Genomic DNA, 19853 nt, shown 5'->3' with positions numbered 1-19853 from the left:
GCACTTACTCACCATTAGTACCAGCTCTGCTCTGCTCTGCTCGGCCGCATTGCCCCGTCCTTCATTTTCCATTGCAGATTTATGGTGCGTTCTTTTTGTCCACCGAAGTCGATCTACGAGTCGTTTTTCGGAGTTACGAACCGGAAGTTGCAAAAAGAACGCCCCCGAGGTCGTATATACGACTTGTCAAGTCGTATATATGACTTGTCAAGTCGTCTGAACACAGAGGACCCCGAGTTCGTTTCTCGTTTTTCGACACGGATGTGATGTCACACTCAAGCTACTAGTCGCGATTACAAGACAAAAAGAACGCACCATTAGTACCGCCTCATACGTAAGGCGAGCGTGGCTGGTCATCATAGCGACGCCGTAGGAAACTGCCGTGACCTAACGAGACACGCACACAGAACGTCGAAGGTGTGTTGTTTTTGATTCTCGGCATGTGGCTGTTGCCACAGCCAGAAAACACATTTCGTTTCAAAAGAAGCTGGAGGCAGCAAAGAAAAACACCGCTGGCTAAACTATTTAAAAATGGCGTGTTTTTTCAGGACACCCCCGTCTGTCGCTAGCAGTGATGACGCAGTAATTACCTGTTAGCGCTAGTACCAGGTACTTTGTTTCATAATGGAAAAACAAAAAGGTGAGTCGAGGCGAGTAATGGAAACGCCATAACTAACTCCTCCCTGACCTTTATCTAGCGTCTTCTTCTCCTCGCTATGCTGTGCTCTACTTTGCATCATCACCCATATGAGTGTGTGTCTGCCTGCTTTTGTGATAATCTTGCTGAGTCATCAACCGTGTAAAATGAAACCTTATCGTGATACACTGTAATCCATGTGTGTCTCAACAGAAGTTTATCTTAGTCTTTAACATTATTTATCCTGTGGGAGTGTTTGAGTGGTTAATGAAAGGGCTTAGTGGGAGATTAGTTGATTCTTTGTAGATGTAAGGTCCCTGCAATGCCTTCAGGTCTGCAGTGATGTACTGCAAGAAACGTGCGCTTTCCGGAGTTTTTGTCTTGTCCTGACCTGTTCTAAATGATTTCTTCCTGTTCCTACAGAGTCCTGTAAATTTAGTCACTGGCAATGTAGTATATATATTAGTGCTGTCAAACGATTCAATATTTAATCGCGATTAATCGCATTAATGTCATAGTTAACTCGCAATTAATCGCACATTTTTATCTATTCCAAATGTTCCTCGATTTCTTTTTGTCCCATTATTGGGACATATTGGCACTGTTGTTTTGTTTCCGTTGTTTTGCTAGATCCAGTGTGGTGTCGTAGTTTTCTAACATTACTAGTTGTTGCAATAGCATGTGAAAAAAAACTACAAAGTTTGCTGGGCCAAAAAGATAGTTAATCTTGCGATTAAAAAAATTGACGCTGTTAAAATGGGTTTGCGTTAACACTGTTAATAACACGTTTAACTGACAGCACTAATATATATACGACATTCCACTTCCGGGATTGCTCTCGTCCGCCGGATGTCACTCGTTTCGGATGTGTGTTTTCGGATGTTCCATTACCTTAGGCTGTCTTTGTTTTGGAATTTTAAACTTGATTTATGACGATTATGGTTAACTGCTCCTCAGATCTCTGCAGGGTAAATCCAGACAGCTAGCTAGACTATCTGTCCAATCTGAGTTTTCTGTTGCATGACTAAAACAACCTTTGAACATACACGTTCCACCAAAACAAGTTCCTTCTCGAGGCTATTTTGCAGCGATACCGTGGATCCGCTTGGTACTTAGCACCGCCCAAGACGATTGTGATTGGTTTAAAGAAATGCCAATAACCAGAGCACGTTTTTCTCCCATCCCGGAATGCTGTGTGGACTAGCCGCACTCTCCTCCGCAGTGCTGTGGAGTGAGGTCTGGCAATGTGAGACTACTGCCATTGATGTCATCAGTCCCAATCCCTGATCTGCTGGTTTTTTTTTTTATATATAAACAGGCTTGCTTTTTAATGATTTATATTGAGCAAATAGTAAGACATATCACATCACGGCTTCGGCACATAAAACGGCTGTCTGATATAAAAGCTTCCTGGCTCACTCTAGAGGTTTTCCTGCTCCTTCCCAAACCTCATGACACAGTGTAATTTTCCTCCCAACCCACAGGAACCCAGCTGAATCAGTGCAGGAGAAGAAGAACACATGAAAAGACAATGAAACTATTAATATTAGATAGGAGAAGAGATGAAAGAAGATAGACGAAAGGCGATAAAAGTGTCAAAATAACTTTCATACTTAACATCCATCAGGATATAATACAAGTCCTGGGCCTTTCAACACTATGTTCAAAGTAACCCACGCTAGCAATTTATATTCATGACATCATCCTTTTCACGACAGAACCCTCTATATATTATGAGAACCGTGAAATACATTTAGCGCTCAATACCTACTTTCAGGACAAATTTATTGACACTGAATTGGTTGCAGGCAAATCCTTTTTGTGTTCATATACTCCAAACGTTGCCCGTATTTCTGACCAAATGTTCACATATTTTCCAAAGAGCTGATGAAAGGAGACAACTCTCTTGACATGTAATAAATTGACAATGGGCTTATGGTGAAAGAATTAGCAAGTGACTTTTGTTTCCTCTTGTCTGGCAACATGACACCTTGATTAGTGGTTAGTGTGAAGAGAGAAGGGGAAAGCTGGCATCTCCAATCACTCACACACCAGCAGTGTTCGATGAGTGTGCACTGAGTCAACAGGCTTCCTGCTCTTCTCAATGGTACAGTTTGACCCCTCTGTTTGAGTTGCTCCAGGTGGGATCACACCGTCTTGTATTTGGCTATGGGGGTTTTTGGCAGGATGAGTGTTTGTGGTGTGTGGGTGTGTGTGAGCAGAGTGACTTCCAACACCCCTATTTTAGCTGGAAGGAGGGGGAGGAACAGGGTGGTGTCTCAAAAAACACAACATAGTCATCATTCTTAGAAAACTGATGGACAGCGCAATGATGTAATGGCAGTATGGACAAGGTTCCACACACACACACACACACACACACACACACACACACACACGCACACACGCACAATAGCAGTCCTACAACTTGCTGCTGTCAACCTGAGGTTACAGATGCAAGGTCGGCCGTGCAGACCCCCGGGTTGTCGACTCGCCGGCCAACAAAGCTGCTCTTGTTTGAGCGTGTGTTCTGTGTGTTTGGATTGCAAGCAGGATACTGCTAAACAGCTGCTGCTCATCCAAAGCCTGTAAAAGTCATTCTTCACCTACACACACTTTGAACCATTATATTACATATAAAGGAACAATCAGTGCCAACAAAGTGGAGTAACATGGATAATAAGTTTAGTTTTTGGTTGCATGGGTACACCACTTAAGTCCAGATTGCAGTATCTCAACAACTACTTGAAGGATTACAATGACATTTTATTAAGACATTCATGATCACCATAAAATGAATATTCCAGACTTTGGTAATTCCCTGACTTTTCCTCTAGTGCCATCATCAGGCCAAAGTTTGTCCAATACTTTGGTTTATGACCTGCATAACTATGGACATTCCCATCAGCCTCAGCCGTATTAGGTATTTAGTGCTAATTAGTGAATGCATGCTAACACACTAAACTAAGAAGGTAAACATTATACCTGCTAACCATCAACATTATCAATGCGAGATTGTTAGCATGCTCTTGTGAGAAGTTAGCTCAAAACACTGCTGTGCCTAATTACAGAGTAGCTGTGAGTCTTGTTTTAAGCATAAATATCTTTATAATACTAATTTAAATAAAAGCGCACACATATTGATCACGTATAGACTGTGCTGCAAAAATGCAAAGATGTCAGTGAAATGTGTGGGAGCCTTTTGCACCCTGCATAATCCACAATAGGCCGCCTATTACATTTCTCCTTGCACTGCAGGTGAAACTAGCTTTGGGGATTATTGTGTAACTGATCACCTTTTACATGGTTACAGAAAGGAATGTGTGGTAAAAGTTTTCCCTGGTCTGTTCTATTTCCTTTTTTGGTTATGTTACTTTAAATGCATGTTCTTATTGCATGTGGTGCTGTAGGCCGATCTGGTAAACAGCAGGTGAAGCAGCATTTTCGATTGGCTTGGAACCACGGGGAAGAGAGAGCTGAGTGTAGAGCTGAATTTAAAATGTTTAATCTTACTCTCCGTCTCTCTCTCTCATCCTTCTGGCATCTATCACAAGACCTGGCAGCTGTTGCAGCTCTGAGAAAATGGGCTTCTGACCAACTACAGGGAGAATCAGAGACAGGCTCAGGACTTCTTCATTACAATAGAGTGGCCTGCTGGCGGAGCGTAACAAATGGCTGATCAGATAGGATAGCTGTGAAATTTCATGCTTGTTTCTTTTTATCTTATGTATTTGAATAAGATTTGCAGCACAGAGGACATTGCTGTTACATTGTATACCAACTGCTGTTTGTGATATGTGTGTCGCATTCTTAAAAACAAATTAAGTAGTTACAGTCAACGTTTCATGTTTTTTGTTGTTGTTATTGTTCAGCATTTTATCCAGATTAATGCCAGGCATAGGACACAGTATATATCACCCCCTTAAAAAAAATTTCCCATGCGCTTTTTTGTTTTTCACACAATTGTGTGGAGAATGTGCTTTGTTCACATTCCCTATTCAACTCTGGCTGGAGGGACATATTGGTGGAAACCTCTGTCAGCATGAGATAAAAACTTTTCTGGGCTGTTAAAAAACAACCTTAAATGAGCTGTACTCCTGTAATAGCTTTAAAAGCATATAATGATCTCAGGAAAACTATGAACTAATTGTTTAAAACGTTCATAGAAGGCAATAGGGACATCAAAATCATGATTGAGTAAGATTTGGTCAGCATTGAGTACAATTTGGAAATTCACATAAGTATGGTGTTCAGGGTTAAACTGGTCAAATTATATTACTCAAACAATTAACTCCTCATGAGTTATTATTGGAATATTAATGATTCCTCAGTAATTTGGGTTCATTCCTGGCCATTTTGCTTCTGACACGGGACAAGTGTTTTTTTTTCTGCTATGATGTTTTGTTGGGAGGAGTGTGTGAGGGAGAGAGAGACGGCGGGTGAAGAGAGGGGGGGAGGCACAGTGTTTGGAGGATTTGCTCTGTGCTCCGGGCGTTCTCTCACTCGAAATCTTTAATGGAAATAAGCTTATGTGTGCTCGCTCTACTATTTTAGACAGTTTTCTGTCACTCGTCGAGGGTTTCAATTAACTTTTCGGAAACTTCTAGCCCACTTGGACGACATCTCCCGCGGTGTGGGTTTTAGTTTATGGCCGGGCACGGATCCGTGCAGTGCGGACTGTGGAGCAAGGAACACCCCGCAAGGAAGTTTTCAGACGAGTGACCTGTTGTGAGTTCAACACAACACGAGGCCGCCTTTCTTTGCTTTTGAGGTTGTTTTTTTATATTACTTGACATTCGACGCACGAGTTTTTGTGGGAGTTTCGTGAATATGTCAGGACGCAGTTTACGCATTAAACTTCGGATCGTGCCAAGCAATGTTGGAGCATTTGACCGGTGCGTCAAGGGCAACTTTCTCTAGGAGCAGCCAGCCTTGGCACCCACATCTCGTTACAGCTGGTGGTCAGGCCCCTGCCTGTGGGCTTGGATTCAAGCTTTTGCACTAAACTGGTCTGACTGAACAACATATTCTAAAATTATGGAAGGTGATCAGGGGACCGGTGCGCCTTTCGATGAGCCTGCCGATGAGCCCCGGGCAGACAGTGCTGCTGCGTCCGACAGTTTTTCCCAACTGTGGACGGACGTTATGGGGATGCTGGTAAGTTGTTTGGGGGGAGGGGTGACAGACTGACATCATAGACTCACAACTAACTGAGAGTTTTCACCCTCGTCCTCAAAGTTGACACTGATTTGCCGAATGAGCGATTGTGTATCCAACTGGTCGGTGCATGCTAATCACGCATCAAAACAACTCTCAGCAGAGCAGCGCGTCCTAGTTATAGGCCCGAGTTTCAAATGCACCAGCACTCTACATGTGGTCTAGGATTCATTCAGGTGCATTAGTTGTACGAATTCATACTGTTGAGTCGCTCGGATCTCAATGCAAACAGGAATCGTGTGAGATAATGGTATGTTACGGATTGAAATGTTAACCCTTTGTACGATGTTTTGTTTGCTGCCATGTTCTCTGTGGCTTTTGGGCATTTGGTGTACAGCTACATTCAGTACGTTCATATGCACACACATTTTTCCCAATATGATAATATTCCGAATTTGATACGTGTCATGTAAACAGCATATTCCGGTTGGATATTATGAATAAGGGTTTTTCCCAAATCTAGCACTTTTGGATTAAGACGCGGGTTATTCCGGTATTATTCGGGGGTTTAGAGGCTTTTCTTTGGACATGTATACAGCGCATTCGGAATCACGGTCTCGGAGATCACTAGATGCTGCGGGTGTCAGGAAACATAACATTTGACTAATTTGCATATTAATGTTTTAGGTTAAGGCTGATTTCCCACAGTGTTTCAGCCCCCCTACTTGATCATAAGATATTCTAAATGCCCTGTTTTCTTTGTGAACTGCATTATCCCACTCCAGGGAGAGTCTGATTTACTGTACCTTACATGTTTGTGCCTTAAATGCTGGGGACTTTGGAGATTGTAACAACACTCTTTTGTTTGGCTGCCAAAGCAGACTTGATTTTACAGGCCATGGGGTCTGATTGATCTGCTGACCAAATGTGTTGCAATCACTTCCACTCTGTTAAAGACAGAGGTGTTAATTTGGTTGTGTGTGTGTGTGTGTGTGTGTGTGTGTGTGTCCTGCCCTCTGACACCGGGTGGGAGACCCCAGGCAATTTATCCAGATTTATTGCTTTTGAGGCAAATGTCTGCAAGGTTGGGCTCATCTTTGTTTTTCCTCATTGAGCTGAAACACACCACACATATATACACAACAGAAACCAGCTTTTTTTAGCTCCTTTGTTCTCAACATAAATAAATGCATCCTTTTCTTTGCTAATATCATGGTTGGAGGTCATGAACTAATGGTAACATTAATTGTAAGTAGCTATCTATAATGGCAATAAACATCCTGCAGCACTCATCTGAAGTTAAGTTTAAAGTCATCCGCTATCTCGCCAGCAGACATAGCACACTCATTATTTCAAAATCACTGACCTCAGCTTTTGTTGGAATCTTATTCCACGTACTGTATCGCTTTACATGTGTATGTCTTGAGACTTGGAAAGGCTTGCATAGCTATGACTATCATATTTTCCTAGAAAACTATACTGGAAAGATTAGAAGTGTGACAGTATGGAACTTGATAAGTCTTCTTGGCTGCTGACAGCGTCTTTCAAAAGTTCAGCAGCTCAGTTTGTCATTCTAGAACTGACTGCTCGACAACCATGATAATGCACGATTTTCTGTTGATTGCTTTTCTCTCTAAGTGAATGGACTTTTGGTGATGAGTTGCTTGAGTTGATGGCAGCTTGCGGTTGTAATTTATGTAAATATAATGGTTTCAAGTTAAACATTGTCATTTATCTGCAGTATTCATGTGCTTGTGCTTAAGTATACAATATGATATTTTCACTGCTTAATCACTAACTGTGTTCAGTTAGTTGGTGAGTGAGTGTTCAGGCTCCTATCTTTAAGCACATGAGATCCTGAGCACAATGAACACCATTTACCTCCTCAAAGTAAAATGGATGTGCTATATATAACCACTGCCCTTTGACTTTCAATGGCTTTTGTTTTGCTTGGGAGCCTACATGTACTGTATATGGGAATGCCCTTTTAAAATTTGGGATTGCCCCAAGCCTGTTGATTCAACTTTTAAATCACTGTTGCAAATGTGTTTTGGTCTTGGATCGTCACACGTGAGAACAGGACTACATACTTGTTCAGATAGAGATCCATCCTGATAAAGATCTGGTCAACATGCTTCCTATACTCCTGTCTTTCAGGGATTACTGTATGATGTTTCAGCAAACTCAAGAACTACTCTTAACACTCAAGTGCAAAAAAGCATTAAAACAGCCAGTGTCAAAGAGCTCGTCCACATAATGTCATCCACATTTGCACCTTCAAATGAGTTTTGGGCACTCTGGTCTTCAGTCTTTTTCTGAGGGGGCCTTTTCTTTGAGGTTAACCATAATACACAGCAGCCTGTTGCGGAATGTGTTTAATAAGAATACCTAAGTAAGCCAGTCATTAATTTGTGGTTGAAGCCGAGTAAATAGCACTTGAGCTAATTAAGACTAAAAGGCAGTTTATGACGGAATGGCACAGGAGCTAGCCTATAGCTCTAAGTGGTGGGATACAGATGTCTGAATAGTGTTTTGCTTCTAGTCCCACCACACTTTTGGAGATGTGATGGTTTTTCCCTCAGACCTGAACTTTTTTTATTGAATGTTAAATAAGCCACATATTATGAGTTTTCTGTATTGGCATGATCTGTTTTGAGGTGTACATCTGTACAGACGTTAAAATTTCTGTAATAATACATTCCAGTTCCATTCCATTGCTTCGCCTTTAGCAAATGTTCTACGAGTCTGTGGGGTTCAGTTTTATCTGGAATGTATTTCTACAATGTAGAGGAGATACGCAACTTAGATTTTCAAACATGCCTTTACTCAGGACAAGTTTCTTAATTGAGCTCCTTCCTAGTCAATTTGATAACAAACTTGGACAGCTTACACAGATATCATTATTACTATTGGTGTAAGGGACCATAGTTGATCCGTGGTCCGTACAGATCAACACGCACGATTCATAATGCATGTAAACCGCATCCGTAAAGTTTAACCATAATAGTGTGAAATAAATTTTTACTGTTACTTAAAGTAGGCTGATAAATCTCTATGGAGGGTTGCCGTGAAAAGATACAGGCAACGCAATTTTCTGTTCACGTGAACGGGGCATGTTAAAATCAGTTGTATGTTCATTAGAACGGAGCATGTTAAAAGCAGTTGATAGAGATGGTCATGGCTACTGGAGTTGGAGAAGCAGAAGAACTCAAAACTTTGGCGCTGACTACAGAGCTCCGTCGTATATGCGGCAGATAGTTAAGTTACCCAAGAATAGGGGGCTTGTTAAGTTTAAGAAAAAAGATTGTGGTTTGGATTAAAACACTCCCAAGGAACACACATTTCTGGGGTGAAAGTCCATTGTTTGGAAATAAATAAATAAATGGAAAGCATTTTTTTTTTTAAATTCTTCTCTCGAGACAAATATTGATGGTGTCTAGGAAACATATGGTTAGATGAGGTGATCTCTATGTGCTTCCTCCCACATAGCACTTCATACGGAGTGGCAGCATATGCTCCAGTCCTTTTCTGCCAAACCATGGTTAGCTAGGCCACTTTATATCTCTGCCAATAATGTTCTAACATAGCCTTATTTTGTCTATTGTTGCCGAGTTCAACTCAGCTCACTCCTAGTTTGCTTCCCCTCCCTGACGGGTCTCGTTATTGAGGTCACACAGAGATCTGGCAGGTTTCCTCTGTTGGGATGGCAGAGCACTGTTCTGCTCAAGCCACGGATATCCTCAGGAAGCCCTCTAAAAGGAGGTGGGCTTTGTCCTCTGGCCTCACCTTCCTCGACAGTCTTCCCCCTTTGGCTCCCATGGCCCCCGACACTACATCTTTCAGTCAGACTTCTACTGGCTCTATGTTTTGTGGAATCCTCCACTACAGTACATCCAACATTTTTCAGAACTCCTGTAGTTTCATCCACCTGTCTTCACTTATCTTTTTCCACATTTCTCATGTCAGACTTTGCTTATCGTTCTTTTTCTTGTCTGTGTTTTATGATTGGTTGGCAGTTCAGGGACACTACTGTACTAGACCAGGGAAAAATTAGGGAATTGTTAAATATTTTCAGTTGGAGGAGCTAGGAGAACTGGGTGGATAGAGGGCTGGGTGGAGAAAAGGATGGATTACTTACTATTGCTTTTATGATGAGTTGTGTGGGGACTGTTGGACAGGCGATCTCTTGCACGGGTTGGGTTTAAGCTGGTGTATCCATGACTTAGGGTGAATGTGGACAATTCTATTGGTTCATTTTTTGATGAAACTTTAGTAGAATGCAACACAATACAAGACAGTGTGTGGCTATTTAAACCTGCCACACCTGTGCTGAGGTTGCATAACAAGTGAAAGTGATCATACCACTGACGTTCAAACATTACATCAGATGCGTGGCTCTATTGTAAACTGCTGTCATTATTCTTTCCTCAAGAGAACTGGTAGTCACCAGGCCAGCCCTGTAACAATAGTTAATACCATGTACAACTACTATTCAATCCATTGAGGAATGTGAGCCCAAAGGATAGACCACAACAAACATGTTAGGCCCAGAGCTAATGGCTTTTAGCCTTTTGGCATGTCTTTCTCTCTGGTTATAATAAACAAGCGCTTTCTTTGAGAGACTTTGCAACATCTAACATGATGTGGAACACTTGAATTGAGTGTGATTTGATTGTGAGATTAGCTGTGCAACTTGGCAGTGATTCCTAAGCACGCAAGGAGGCCTAAGTTATCAGTGCTCTGCATGCTGGCTGTGGAATTTTTTAATAACTTTGCAAAAGATTGCTTTAGTGTATTGCCATTCGGATGCTCTGTCGTGAAGAAATTGTCACTTCAGCTGGGGACTGCTCATTGTTGGCAATCTGTATATTTAGAATTTAACCCTCGTATTATGTTGAAAAAAAAATACATTGATGATGTTACGGGTCAAAATGATTGCTGCCCATTGTTTTCAGCTAATGTATACTACACCAGACTGGTCCCCTGAATCCTCTTCATCATAGGAAAATTCACAATCTGGATTGTCAATAGCATTGTTCTCGGTATCTGAAAGATCCTCTGACTTTGAAACCTCTTCCTCCACATCACTATTACCATCAAAAATCTGTGCTAAAACTTTTTCAGTTGCAAACCTTTTTGGAGCTCATTTTGTAGTATGCGTGTCAAAGAGATGACATTACAACAGTGATACGAACATAATACGAGGGTTAAGAAAGAACAGCTTGTTTCCTTACTCAAAATATTGATTTTGTGAAACATAACAACATCCATGTGTGTGAATGCTGGCCCAGTAGTTCACAGATGGTATAATCTTTAAAACTATAATTGTAGCTATAGTGTGGAAAAACTAGATTTGAACACAGTACACAGGATTGCCTATTTTCTTAAACTGATGCTGCTTTCTACTGACACAAGGAAAGTCTGAAGAGACAACCTTCTGTGGTAGTGAAAATGCCAGGAATGCCTTGGCTAATTGATTAAGCTAGCAGAGACTACTGGGTCTTCATGCTGTTTGCAACCATGCTGCCTTTTCTGAGCATATATATTTATATTCCAATACTGAAGTTGAGAATATTTTATTTGTTTTCCATGAGAGACGAGATGAATCATATTCATATCTTGGAATTCTGGCATGGATGGTAATTCATTCCTCCAATGCAATGTTGAATGTATTGTGTAAATCACTTGGTTATGGCTCAGTAGCAATCCTATCACACATTGCTGAAATATTTATCCACTGTGGTGCAATACCTGTAATTTGGATTTTGCTGCCACTAACTCACAGTTATTACGGCTTTTACATAAACAAGTGTCTTCTACAGCAGTGTCCCAGAACATTTCTCAGAACCTTTTGCTTTGAGTTGCGCAGTCTTGGAACAGAAGTGACATGCAACACAGTTTTGTTCACAGTTTTGTCTGACAAATTTCAGGAGTAGCAATCTCGATCAAGCAGGCTTGAACAGTAAATGAGACACGCACACTCTTTACTGTAAATACACGCAAAGTCACTCACACATTTTTGCTTGGGTGTTGTTTTTTTTGTATGCCTGTTGTTGCTATTGTTCCAGCCAACTGGGAGTTGGCCTCCCTTGCAGCCAGGGCAGAGAAGCAGTTACATCAGCTAGTATTGACCTCCATTTCAAACATACCTCCATGAAACTAGATGTGTTTAATATTGTGGTTTATACAATTCTAATTTTATTTTTTAAAAAGGATATTTTTAGAGTGAGCATGGCACCCTTATGCTTTCCAGGTCAGGTAAGCTGTGGCGGTTTTAATAGTCATCCTTAGAATCTTTCTTATAGATGCAGATATTTTTCTTCCCAAAACTCCAGATGTTTTATCCTCCTCTCACCCCACAGCTGCCCTAGTCAGTATCCCACAAATCATCTCTTGTCCAGTCTCCACTCCAACCCCCTGCCCACATTTCCAAACTGGATGTGTGGACCACTGTCAGATCCTTCTATGCTCTTCCACCTACACTCCCACGTTGACATATTCTCTTTAAAATGTGGACTAAACTCTCACTCATCTGCTGACACACACACACACACACACACACACTGTCAAACAACCCGAGAAAATAGTTGGTTTTCCATTCTTTACTCACTCCCTAATTTTCTCCGCTGTGATTCTCCCAAAGGCATTTATTCACTCACTACACTTGTTTTCATGTGCTGTCTAACCGTGGATATATAAAACTGAGCATATGCAGTTTATTGCAAGGTAGTAGTGGAGGTGGGGTACAGAGTCAGCTGTGTTGGACCCCCATGAGCTCATGCCACTGGAGAATTGGAGGAATCCCAGTTGTCTACGCACACACACGACTGTTTGCACGCACAGATGCACATCAATCTGAGAACAGCAAAGCACGTGCAGCTTTACCTGTTCACAGCAGGTTTACATTCAGTGTTCCCATGGGAGTGGGGCAAGAAATATAACAAAGCTTGAATAATTAATTCTGCTGCTATGACCTGACTAACTAAAACCAACTGGAAATGCCTTCTGTCAATCAAGAGTTGGTGTAATCTCAGGACAGGGTTCATTCTTATCTTCCAGATGTGGCAAATAGATCAGCACAATCATGGCATGTATATGGTGATTAAAACATCTTGGAGTTTTGTAATGAGAGCGTGCTTTCAGTCAGTGTGAGGAATGAAGGGGAAAGCATGTGTCTGCTCGGGGAGTGCTCCCAACGGGAATCTCAGACATCTCGAACCATATGTCCGGCCAGAAACAGAATTTCTCAAGTAATAAGAGTGGGAGGACAGATGACAGCCAGCCAAACTGGACTTTTGAGATAGAACATGTGGGTTTTTTTGTGATATTGTGTTCAGTGCACAATCATTACGTGCTCTTTCATAACTCCATTTACTGAGCTGTGTTGTATGATTGGTCTGCCTCAGTTTGTTTTGGTCCAATGTTTTTGAAATCTCCTGCCTGCATGTGTGTGAATGCTAATGTGTGTGTGTGTGTGTGTGTCACTCACAGGGATCCATTCATTTGTGGCCTGGCACCCAGATAGGGAGTCCGGTTGAGAAAGACACAGACTAAGAGAGACTGTTCGGACCCTGCACAGTGACTCAATGCTAGCTGTCTGCCTGGCACAGATTAGATCAACACTGATGAATATTCAACAGTTTGCCATCACTGCCAGAATGGCCTACATTTTTTACCAAAGCAAGAGATGAGTGTCGCTCTTCTCTCATACATTGTACAAAAGAGATGCCTCTTCTTAAGGGCTTAATTCAAGGAATAAATAAATTTCTCAGAATACTTCTGGTCTGATGGAGGTCATTTGTTTTTTACGTCAGTCTATATTCCAAACCTGAAACGCGGACTGACCCTAGGTAACTTCATGATCAAGCTTTATGATTCAGGCCTCTTGTGTTGACAGTTTATATTCGCTGACTGGTTTTCATAGAACCCAAGTTTTGACCTAACTCAGAGGCCACACTCTATCCAAAATGTATTCTGTTAGGTAATGTCTTCACTATTTAGAGCACAGCTTCCTCCCTCAATCCTACACATGTCTTCCATACAAAGACAGGAACTTTGCTGATCTAAACTACAGCTAACCGGAAGCATGTGTTTGGGTTGAGTTCGGTAAATGTCTGAGGAGGTAAAGGCCATCCTTGATATGAGCCTCGATAATATACAGACCTTTTATTGAGTGGTATTTTTAGGTTTTTCTGTTTGTATGGAATATGTGTGTAGATATGGGAACAACAAATGCCTCTGTACATATGTGCTGATGAGTGATTACGTTTCTGTACCTGTGCCACCCTCAAGCCATGCCACTTTTACCCAAATGCATGCCTAGAGGTACCTTTTTATACGCCACTTATTGTAAGTGTATGTGACAGCGGTTTAATAAAGCTGTGCTGTGAAGGATGGAGGCGGATGTGCTTGTCAGTCACAGTGTACTGACATGTGGTTTTCTTTTTCCTCACCTGAAGCTAGAGCTTGGTGATATATCGATATTATATCGATATCGTGATATGAGACTAGATATTGTCTTAGATTTTGGATATCGTAATATGGCATAAGTGTTGTCTTTTACAGGTTTTAAAGCCTGCATTACAATAAAGTGATGTCATTTTCTGAACTTACCAGACTGTTGTAACTGTTCTATTATTTGCCTTTACCCACTTAGTCATTATTTCCACATTACCGATGATTATTTATCAAAAATCTCATTGTGTAAATATTTTGTGAAAGCACCAATAGTTAACACTACAATATCGTTAAGGTATCGATATCAAAGTATTTGGTAACAAATATTGTGATATTTGATTTTCTCCATATCGCCCAGCCCTACCTGAAGCACTGTTGGGATGTTGAAAAGTGATATAAGCTGCATGGAAGAGTGAATAATAGCATTTACTGTTAGTTTTTTCTTTTGTATGAATGTGATGTTTTTAAGTGATTCACCAAATAACAAATTCTCTAAATTTGAAAATAAATGTAGTTTCTCCCTTTAGAATTCAGCTTTTCTTTCTTGGGATGCCGTAGTTCCAAGGCTAAACTATTCCCTCTTTCTCTTTGCAGGATGGTTCTCTGGGCAACATAGATGACCTTGCCCAGGAGTATTCTGAGTACTACAATACCTGCTTCAGTGACGTCAGTGACCGCATGGAGGAGCTACGCAAAAGACGAGTCTCCCAAGAGCTTGACATGGTAAAGCTCTACACACACGTAAAAAATAAATAAATGGTTTGAGCAAAAACAGTTGTCAGCCACAACATTTCTCACCCAGTTTGCATGCATCTAATCTTGCTTTGGACAAAATATTATTTTTTTTGTTGCAAATTCTTTAATAATGACCCTAAAAATCCCCCTTTTGGAGTAGTCTCATAGCTTTACACAGTGTCATTTCCACAGTCTTAGCCAACAACCTGGCAAGGAACAACAGCATCGGAACACAAATGTGTGCTAAGGTTTAAGACTTTCCCCAAAGGCAGTATGCCTTTTCTGGATGTGAATGCAGTGGTGTTCTGGGGGTCCATAGAGGAGGGGTCCTCTTCACAAGGATGTAGGGTAGTGGGGCACCCCTTTGGTTGCCAAGCTGCACACAAATGTATGAAGGAATGCTGCTGGTGCTGCTACAGAGGGCCTCACTCTGTGCAGCACACTACCACAGGTTGACAAATACAAGAGTTGTGTGTTATGCTAACTTCATAATTACTCTATGACTTATTCATGGTGAATTTAATTGGTTTGAATCCTTAGAAAATGCTATTGCTGCTCAATTTCTAAAACAAATAAATATGAAAAGTAGCCACTTTTTCTGACTTAGACCAGGTTCTTCCCTACAGCATAGATCTGCTTGAAAGAAAAATGTCCATCTTAAATAAAATGAGGCAGTTCAATGTCACAAACATAATAGCACTGCCTGACAAAATAAGGATTCAGTTCTCCCTTTGCTCCAATGATATCATGTTACCTCAGCTTTTCTTATTTTAGCCCCTGTCCAAATAGTCTCTGCTCATACATATTTTGGTCTGTCATTACTGGTTTTCCAGTTCAATAGGAGACATCTTCTGCTTAAAGGCAGCCATGTGGCTTTGGTTGGGTTGACAGGTATGACTAGGATGGATAGCTGATTTATTGTGCTCTTTCTTTAATGACTGCAGGCAGACATCCTCTTCTCACAGCTTTCATGAGAGGAATTGGAAAGCCTAAATAATCATAGCTGTGGATACGTAAATGCATTTTGATCATAGGTTCAGTGTTCTCTCTGTTTGGCCGTCGTGTGATGTCTGTGAAGGTTCTCAGTAATCCAGGTCGTGGTTATCCAGGAAAGGGTTAAACTCAAAGGTAACTGGACTTGGTTAAAAGGTGCTTCGAAGACGTCTCTCCTTCGAGAGACTTCTTCAGTTAAAAATGTGAGTGTGAGTTTCACAGTAATATGGATTACCTCTGGACATTTTATATTTTGGGAAGGTTTCATCCTGAGGAGATAAAACAGGGGAAGAGGAAGCAATCAGGGCAGAATTTGCAACACGGGTGTAAGAAGAGCGGAAAAGAGCTGACTGGGCCCTGAGCCTGAAGCCCAGAACAGGAGGAGGATAAGGATGTGAACAGAGGAAGACGAAGGGAGGAGGATGAGGGGAATGAAGAGAAGGAGTGGAGAATGTAAGACCCTGCAGCTGTCCCGCCACTCTGCAAAGTTTGGCACCAAAATATAGAAGGGAAGAGAAAAAACATGAAGGAAAGACCATAGGTCAGGCAACACCTTATTGAGAGCTCTTTAAAGTGCAGTATCAACCCACAATACTGAATATGGATTGAACTTTGCCTTTCATTTCAGTCCTTCTAAAATTAGGTTTGGGGAATATTCAAGACTAGAGCGGCCATTTCTACACTGAGGGTAAAAGTAGGTTGAGACAAAATTCCTTCTCTTAGGCAATATTTTTCCACTGGGCTTGATACCTTCATAGACAGACAGGCTGTGGCACAGTATCTGTAAAACGAGAATAAAAAAAGTGGAATGTATCGTGAAAGTAATAAACAAGAGGAGACGAGGAGAAAGACGGGCCAGGCACGAAAGATGAAGTGAGAATAACACTGGCGGAACAGACAGCCACACTCGGTCAGAAAGAGCGTAGCAAATAACTCTTGTATTTTGTGTGTGTACCCAGAAATCAGTGGCTTCGAGCAAACGTTGTGCCGCCTCCCTCAGGACCAATGGCAGATGGTTAGAGAAGGTCAAAATGTCCAAGAGACACGTTAATGGGGAGACATTTTGCAAGTTGCACTCCTGAGGGACTTGCCCTTTTAGGGAAAGACCTGTCACTTGTAAAGGGTACAGGATGGTGGGTGATGCAATCATGTCTCCACAAGACCCACTCCCTCTCCAGTCATTGTCTTTGTTTTGTTTACAACTCCAAATTTGTAGGTCATTTCTTTTCTATTTTTGACGGGTACCTCTAATCATTTCACGTCTCTCTCAAAAACCTTTTGGGACCCAGAAAGTTACTAAGTCACTCCAAATTATGGGGCAAAGGTCACATTAGCTTTAACCTGTCCTGGTCTTCACACTCCGACTACAAAATGAGGCAGAAGTCGAGATAAAGGAGGTGCTAGACAAGGGCACGCATGGTGCCATAAGAGAGGAGTCTAAGGTTAAAGTATGACTGTTTAATTCAAAGTCTAATATATGTGAATTTTACTGCTGACAATACATTTGGCAATTTGCTTTAATAAAAAGCCCTCAGTGTATAGTTTAACTGTGGTCAATGTGGTCACACCAAAGAGAAAGAAGAAGTCCTCTTATTGACTGTTTCTGTTCTCCAAAACCTTGTCAAGTTGACTCCTATATCAAAAAAATATTACTGATCTTTTTTCTTTCTTTTTTAAAATGGGAACCTTTTGGTTTCTGTTCGGGGGTTTTGGCTCATTTTGGAGAAATGTTCTTGCAACACTAACATTTTTACAAAAATGTGTGGAGTTTCACATTTGTGTTTGTTTTCACTTTTTGTTTGCACAGCGTGTCTGACTGCCAGCTCTTGAGGGGCCTCTCAATTAACAAAGTGACTGCTTTCTGTTGTGGTAAAACGCTATTAGGAGCTGATGATAGAGGCTCTCTCAGAGATGACTATCAATGTACCCACTTCCTGCCTGGTCTCTGCTGAGTTGTTCCTCTGCATCTTCATGTTAGTTTTATGAGTAGTTGGGACACAAGGGGTTGAATAAACATCCCCCTTTGGGAATGTGACCTATGGATTAGTACTTCCATGCACAGTTTCCCAGCGCTCCTATAGACAATGCAAGTTTGGATGGCTCTTACTGGCATGCTGATTTGGTGGTGCACAGGCTTATTAGTGGAAGTGATAAGGTATTGAAAGGGAGCAAAGAGTTTGGCAAATTAAACAAAACGTGTTGTTTCAAATGAAAGGTCAGGCCAAAGGGTGAAAGTAATTCGATTGACATTCAGAGCATTTACTGGTATTTTTCATATTGTTTTGCATTTGTTATATCTGTAATATTTGACCAAAACAGAAATAGTGGATCATTTACATAGATGCAATTCCTCTAATCAACTTACACTGCAGAGAGCTATACATTTCAGAACATCCTTTAAGCATGTTTTGGATAATTGCTGTAATTTTTATAATTCAGTGTATAGTCTATTTGCGTATCATTTGATTTCCAGACTTCAGTTACAGAGAAAAGTAGTTTTTGTTTTGTCCTTTTTAACTCTTACGCCTGCTCTTAAGAGTGCTCCTTTTTTCAAGATAAGATAATTGTTTTTTTACAGATGGGTTTAGGGAGGGAATACATATTGTTGCCTTTTTTTTTTTTCTTCACCCTGAAGCACCATTTCATTTTGCCCTGCCTGTGATTTATGTGTCAGTCAAAAAAGGTATCTTCAAAATCAGGATATTTCGGTCAGTTCTTCACTTTCATGAAGTTCAGTAAGTGAACCTTTCAAATTTGATCTATAGATAAATGTATGAAGACAAAGACAATTTATCAGATCTCTATGTACTTATTGTCTGTGACATTCCTTTGCTATAACACTGTAGTTGCTACTGAACCTGAAAACATTCCAAAACATGGACATAGAAGTTCCTAGAGTCAGGCGTGCAAAGACTGGTTGAATAATCCTTTATAGCTGACGGAGAAAAACATCAAACTAGATATTAGCATGTCTCTCAAACCACAGCGATGGAACGGATGATGTACATCAAATATAAATCAAGATGTATCATTTTGGAATTTGTGGTTGTGGGGCCAACATTTTGACACATTTCTACGTGCTGTAAACCGTAATGAGAGATTGCAACAGTATCCTTGGTAATATCCTTGAGAGTAATTTTAAAGTCGTGGATAAACAAGCAGGCCTTGAAGATAAAATCCTTGTGATGCTTTTGCCAAACTCCTTCAGTCATTGGTCTCACTGTTGACTTCATAGTTGAAACACTTATGACACAAAAACGCCTCAGCTGGTGTTGGATTGATGTGCTTGCCTTAGGAATGCTCTGTAATAGTTTTCTAGTAGCTTGACAGTTGGGGGTCAAGACTCAAGTACAGACTTGTGTTTTGTTTTGCCATGATGTGAGGAACAGTGTGGTTAATGTGCTAATGCCTGCGTGAAGTTCAATCGTCAAAGTGGGTCAGTTCAGCAGGGTTAAAACTACAGTGTGGAAGAATGACAAACTGTAGTGAATTTGGTTGCTTATTTGTCCTTTCTACCTACAGGTCTTTTGCCTATAAACACAGCAACTCAACAGCAGCCTTTATTGCTATAAGATTACTTTCAAATGATGTTGGCATAGCTCCATTATTGCCATAACCCTGGTGGAAAGCAAGTGGTATATTTGGTATATATAATTTAATTTATGATTTCAGCCTTGGCTTCTTACTCTTGGAGTCATTGGAATTTGTAATAACCTTGGTATTTGTCTTGAAATACCAAAACAATAATGATCCTCATGGCTAAGGAATGCTCTGCACTTTAAAAGCATGCAGGCCTGTGCTGCAAGTACACACACACACACACACACACACACACACACACACACACACACACACACACACACACACACACACA

General features: G+C 41.0%; 1 protein-coding gene across 8 annotated transcripts in view; it reads left to right on the top strand.

Annotated features, from left to right (window-relative positions):
- Positions 1 to 19853, top strand: part of sash1a (SAM and SH3 domain containing 1a) — a 254380-nt gene that overhangs the window by 199295 nt on the left and 35232 nt on the right. For 4 of the 8 annotated variants that reach the window (XM_028606087.1, XM_028606081.1, XM_028606080.1 and 1 more), the window contains exon 2: positions 14846 to 14974. In XM_028606087.1, the coding sequence (XP_028461888.1) occupies positions 14930 to 14974 (45 nt within the window). In that variant the 5' untranslated portion in view covers positions 14846 to 14929. Of the gene's footprint in view, positions 1 to 378; positions 418 to 498; positions 641 to 5076; positions 5795 to 5871; positions 6105 to 14845; positions 14975 to 19853 lie in introns of those variants that run through there. The other 4 variants (XM_028606085.1, XM_028606084.1, XM_028606082.1 and 1 more) reach the window with 4 other exon arrangements.

This window comes from Perca flavescens, chromosome 18, assembly GCF_004354835.1.
Source record: "Perca flavescens isolate YP-PL-M2 chromosome 18, PFLA_1.0, whole genome shotgun sequence".
Classification (NCBI taxonomy): Eukaryota; Metazoa; Chordata; class Actinopteri; order Perciformes; family Percidae; genus Perca; species Perca flavescens.
This window is presented reverse-complemented; position numbering and strand designations above follow the sequence as displayed.